Below are 6197 nucleotides of genomic sequence, written 5' to 3'. Positions count from 1 at the left end.
AATACTGATCTTCTGAAAGGAGCAACACCAGTGACAAAATGCATGCAAAGATCAAGTTTGCAGCAGCACTGTTAACAGAGGTGAGATTTTAAAGGTGTCCTGTAGAGTGTTTTTATAAACAAACAAAAGTTATGTTTACATTCACTGTGTGCATTGTGTGCATCTTTAACACCTGACAAACATCTTCAATGCATTTCATTCCTCATAAAACATATGGAAAACCTTTTTTAAAAGGGTAAATTGTGCATTATTTAGATTGGCATTTGCTCATGTGCAGTACCAGAGGTCAAAAACTCCACAGGGGACCTTTAAGTATCACTTTGTTGGATTGCAGCATTTTTTTCAAGGTGAATTAATCTAATTATTGGCTAAAGTCTTCAACATATAGACTGATTCTACACCTCCTCCTAATGCAGGAGGAAACCTCTCTTTAAAGCACCAGATGTGCAATAACATGGTAAGAAGAGGTCTCCTGTAGTCTGTTGTTTGATATATGAAAGCTAACTACTGTAATCTAAGACACACTAAGGGCGCAATCACACTTGGCATTCATACCGTGCCAAAGCACGATTTGCAGTTAAAGTCTAGTTTGTTTGACCAGTGTGAGTGCAACGGTACTGTGTATAGGTACCAGCCACGGGCCCCAGCTCGTTCCCCGGCCGTGGCCCGGTTGAGAGAGGTGGGCCTCAGCACGGCACGGCACGATTGCACATGTACGAGCACATACATAGAAGGCAGTCATGACGTCAAATTTATATGTGACGGTCCCCCATGACAGACATTTAAAAAAATGCCACCGAAGGGCTCGCGGTTTGATGCGGAGGTGGAATGTATACTGCAGATTTGGTCAGATGAAAATATTCAAAAGCAGTTGGACAAAATGCCCAAAAAATCTGAGGTCTACGGAACACCTTTTCATAAACAAAGCAACGCATTGTGATGATGTTAATCAATACATGTGTTGTATTATGCCGTGATGACGTATAACCGAGAAGCCAGAAGTGCAGGCCTTGCCCGGACAGCCGGGGAGGAGGGAGGTGGGACAATCGCGCTAAAGCACGACAAGGACCAACATAAGACAACCATAAGACACTATTTATGAGTACAAGAATCAGAAGCATTTGGTGTTTAAATGACTTGTGAAGTTAAAGGTGTGCTTCATGGTGTGATGCATTTTAAGTAAGTCATAAAGAAAGCTATTGTTTGGTCAAATTGCATGTGGATTCCAAGCCACTGTAAAGGTTAAGCAAGGAAGATGCAAAAAAACCCCGAAAAAATAGTGACGGTGAAAAAAGAGAGAAAGACACAGAGAGAAGAGCTGGAGGGGAGTATACAAGTACACATCCCTGAGGCCCTCCTTGGAGGTGTTGGAACCTTGAACGTGTCTCCTCCAGGGTTCATGACGGTCAAAGTGCCAGACTGCGAGCATTGGAGGCTGAAGCCTGCGCGCGCTGCACCACTCCTGGGCACTTCTCTCTCTTCTGCAGCTTGTGGTTTTGAAACAAGCCCTCGTTTCGTGGGACACCATGAGCTCCATCTGGGAAAGTCAATAACCCTGGAGGCACAGACACAGTTTGACCAATCACAGAGAGAAACTACTGATATCCTGATGGACAAATTGTTACAGTTGTGTAACCGACTTACCATATCCCTCAACACGTCCATCTTTGAATTCTCCTTCAAACATCATGCCGTCGTAACGACCGAAGACTCCTGCACCTTGAAACTTTCCATGTGCAAATTCTCCTTCGTACCTAACATGATGAAAAGAGAGCAGGGTGTTAGTTGTAACTTTTGATTAAGGACAAATCTGCTTTCTTTTTTTGGCTTACACACCTGGATCCGTCTGTAAAGAGCAGTATGCCAGAGCCATGGAAGAGTCCATTCTCAAACTGGCCTGAGTAGCAGGTTCCATCCTGAAACTTGAGCTGGCCGACACCATGCCTCCGACCTGGAGAGTCGCAGATCAGAGCACAGCTTCAAACAGATGATGGAAGCACGAGAAATCCTGATACCATTTGTCAATTCGCATTTGATCTACATGGGTGTCATCATGGCTCTTCCAACCACTTAGCCTCTTATGGATTACTCTTTCGTAATAGTGTGTAACATACTGTACTGAGCATGACATTTGAACTTGCAATGCGGCTCAGGGTTTTATATTCACGTATTGGCCACTACATATGTCACGAGTCAGTACATGCTAGGATTTAGGTATCCTCCCCCCTCTCTGTCAGCTAAAGGTTTACTACTGAATTAGGAGTCCCATCTGCCTCCTGTGTGGTGGGAATTACAGCAACTCTAATCCATCAGATTTTTAGCAGGGATTTCCACTTTAGCATCCAGACTGTGGACACAGTCAAGGAATGTACTTGAATTCCCCTCCTTGTAGCTTATGATCTACTACTGAAGCTTATAATCATGTCAGACAGGCGCACACCTACATGTATCAGGACAACTGCTACAGCTGACTTACACCTGCATTCGACAAATTGGAAAAGTGGGCCGTGTTGCCTTTCAAGGGTGAAGGAACACGCCGGTTCAAATAGTGTGGACAGTGTTTGTGTTGCTCTAAAAGCAGCTGAAAATGATCAGAAAGCTGATGCCAGGACAGAATGAAAAACACTTCATGGTCGTCCTAGTATTTCGATCCATTTGGTTTCTCAGCAGCTGACAGAGGACTCTAAGATTTCCCAAAAGTCAAAGCCTAATCCAGAAGATTTGAAAAAGCCAGAGCTGGTAAATCTGGCTGTGTTTGTCAGGAGTTGCCAATGCTAGCTAATTGGGATTTGATTAAACAGCTTGAGCTTGCATGTCACTAACATCAGTGTACGTGTGTGAGAGAGAGTTAAAGCAGTGCGAGAATCTTTATAATCTTTGCCACAGGTGACAATTTGACAGAAATATTTAACATATTATATGCACACATCCATGCAGATTGATGAACAAAAACCCTAAAATGTTTGCCACTGGCATTTGAATTTCTTTCTGCTATAACTTCTACTTAATATAACCCCATTAAATACTGATGCCTTAATGAGCATCAAGCCCATACTGAGGCAGAGAGTCCCGTTAGCCAATGTCTCAAGATGAACTTTAATCAAAAGCCCTTTTATTCCATTTGCATTTGTCTTTATACTCAGAAATAGCTTTGTTATATATGATCACAATTTACCTGCATGTGTGCATCAGACCATGTTTAAATGGAATAATGTATGAGTCGAGCTGAACTTGGGCACAGGTACGTGTGGAAGAGATTAGATCACTTAGAAAAGCAAAACATGCTGCGGAAGCCAAAAATAATGTTAACCTGCAAACTCATATTTTGGGACAATACGGGGTAATGTGTTCAGTTTTTGTGATTGGATACCTGCAAACCAGAATACTTGTGTTAAATCCAAACTTTATATAAAGAAAAATGTATGAGTTTTCTCAATCTGTCTCATTCCCTTTCACTTGGCTGAAACAACCATGCCTTGGAGACACATTATTAGGACTGTTTGTACAGTACAGAAGGTGTTAGTGTAAGGTTGTCTCAGCTCAGTAGTTGAGTTAATGATGCTTGCACACAAACTTTTATTTAATGCTGAGATCACATGACTGGCTTGCCTTCTTTCCACTCGCCATGGTACTCTTCCCCACTGGCATAGGTGAAAGATCCTCTGGTCAGAGTCATGTCACCCCTGTTTTCAACACACAAACACAGGCATTGGCAAATTGGAAATGATTGCCAGAATTGTTGTGGGGGAAAGCCTTGGTGTAAGTGCACGTTCCTGTAGTTGAACTTTAACTGTGGGTCGGATCAAAGGATAAAGACCAGTTACATCAGGTCCTATAACCGTCAACTTAAGAAGTCTGTGTAAAGCCCAGTGTTGGCGGTGGGGATGCTGGTGTGAGCCCAGTTTAAAACTCCTTCTGTAGAGGAACAGGGTGAAAAACGTGACTGTTGCATGACTGCAGATATAAAACAAATGCTTATTGCCTGGTGACCATTACAAAATAGTGTTTAAAGCAAATGGCAGTGTTACAGAATGGCAGTCAGGTGTAGTTTTACCTATGCTGTGGCCATTGAATAGCCTAAATAATGCATCAGCTCACACCAAGACGGAAAAACTATAACGTTATTCTAAATATCCAATTTAGGCAGCCAGCATGGTTGCAGTATGTTTAATTCAGTGCAGTCCATACATGTTGCTAAATAGGCTATCGCTTGTAATGACAAGCCCATGTAAAATCCACTGTAACCTATGACAACACAACTATAAGAGAAAAGCAACAATTAATTACCCATTAACGCTATGATTTACCTGTGCGCTACGTTTGTCGTCTCTGAAGCATGGAAACCACCGTAAAAGAGCGGAGGGGCGTAATAATATGACAACACCGGCTGAGAAACGTATGCTGCATTCAGGTGCACCTCGTAAGGTCCTACACCCAAGTCCAAAAGTCTTGACAGTCACATAGGCTTCAGTTGCAGAAACAGTCCTTTTGCGAATACATTTGCAGTAAGTGACGGTCGCTTTATTTTAGATATTGAGAGGAACGGCCGTGGTAGCCTGTACCAACGAGGTTACATTGCAAAATGCATTCTTATATAGTCTACACTTTGACTACTTAAAAATGCTGTTATTGTTAATCACGTTTTTCATAAAGACTCAACTAAGCAACTTTTATAGAACACCCCCCCTTTACAAGCCCTGTTTACTACTGTAGCGCTGACACAGCACAGTCCTGCTATTCATGCCCAGCTCAGCTCACGATTGCAATAACTCCGACAACACCTGAAGGCGGCATTACAGCAGCATCATCGCAGCCTGACCGCCGCGCTGTTTCATTGCATGACTGTTGTCGGCTCTCATTGAAAACTTTCTCTGATTGGCCTGGTGTGCTACAGCATAGAGACTGTAGCAGACATATTAATAAAAAGCTGTTGGGCATTTTGCTCAAGCTTCTTGAAGCACTCATCGCTACCGCAGTTGAATTGACTGTTACATTATGTGAAGAGTGAACTATAGATAAAGATATTATCATTACCTTGTTATTGCTAATGTTGGTGTTGTTATTATTTTTATTGTTATTACTAAGAATGCCAACACCACTAACAATAATAATAATCATCAAGTATTATTATTATTATTATCATCATCATTATTATTATTATTATTATTATTATTATTATTATTATTATTATTATTATTATTATGTTATTATAGGCCTATATTCCACAGAATACAGACTGATCCAGCCTGTGTTGTAGGGATTCAGCAAGTTCTTTTCACAGGTTAACTGCATATGCATTATGTTTTTACCCCCTCAAACACAATTATATTTCAGCTTAAGTCAGACAAAATGTCTAAACAGAATACTTTCCAGGATAGCATTTATTCTACTGTGAAAATACTGACCTCTGAAAAGCTACAGTATAGTTCCTGTTTCTGATCCAAAGGCTACATAGCAGGTATAAATCCGGCCCCGTTTGCTTTCTGTTTTGCAAGGGCACTGTTAGCTGCATCTGGGTCTTATCAATTGTGATTGGTTTAAAGAAATACAAACAGTTCAGAGCGTTTCCACCTAAATGTAAACTTGTGCAGCTATACTCTAGCGCAGGAGTATGGTCTGGCATTGTGAGACTAGTGGATCACTAGACATACATCATCTGGAAACGACCAATGTCTGTGCTCGATTATGTGCCAACCCATCCTGTGGAAGTTAAGATATTTCACAGGATAAGTGAACATGTTGACCTGCTGGTGGTACATTAGGAAAAGCAAGAGAATCCCCAAAGTCCTCAGGATTTATTGTCTGGATTATGTACAAAAATCCATCTAGTAGATGTTGAGATATTTTAATCTGGACCAAAGTGGTGGGCAGACGAGACCGTCTCCATAGTATATGTCATATATTGTTATAGATTAAGCTACACAACATTTTCCCCACCTTTATCAGCTGCAACATGATACTTACATTAATCTATCAATTCTTATCTAATAATATAATATTCTGAAATGTGAAATTCTGGATAATTAGTACTTTTACTTTTTGTACTTTAAGTAGGCTACATTTTGATGCTAATAGCTTTGTGCTTCTACTTAAGTAACCTTTCAAATGCAGGACTTTCACTTGTTACAGACTATTTTAACAGCGTGGTATTACTATTTTACTGAAGTAAAAGCTCTTAGTAGGCTACTTCCACCACT

The 6197-nt window shown here is 41.0% G+C and overlaps 1 protein-coding gene across 1 annotated transcript; it reads right to left on the bottom strand.

Moving 5' to 3' along the window:
* Window positions 1-1406: 1406 nt before the first annotated feature.
* On the bottom strand, window positions 1407-4373 carry morn4 (MORN repeat containing 4; the record flags this gene model as incomplete). The annotated part of the gene is made up of 5 exons (XM_083922633.1): window positions 4308-4373; window positions 3610-3683; window positions 1837-1951; window positions 1645-1754; window positions 1407-1555 (listed from the first exon to the last, which is right to left on the bottom strand). The coding sequence occupies exons 2-5, from the start codon at window positions 3674-3676 to the stop codon at window positions 1407-1409; spliced, it is 441 nt and encodes a 146-aa protein (XP_083778759.1). The 5' UTR covers window positions 3677-3683; window positions 4308-4373.
* Between the last annotated feature and the right edge of the window lie 1824 nt (window positions 4374-6197).

This window comes from Echiichthys vipera, assembly GCF_963691815.1.
Source record: "Echiichthys vipera genome assembly, chromosome: 11".
NCBI classification, from domain to species: Eukaryota; Metazoa; Chordata; class Actinopteri; order Perciformes; family Trachinidae; genus Echiichthys; species Echiichthys vipera.
Note: the sequence above shows the minus strand (reverse complement) of the source record. Positions and strands in the feature narration are given on the sequence as shown.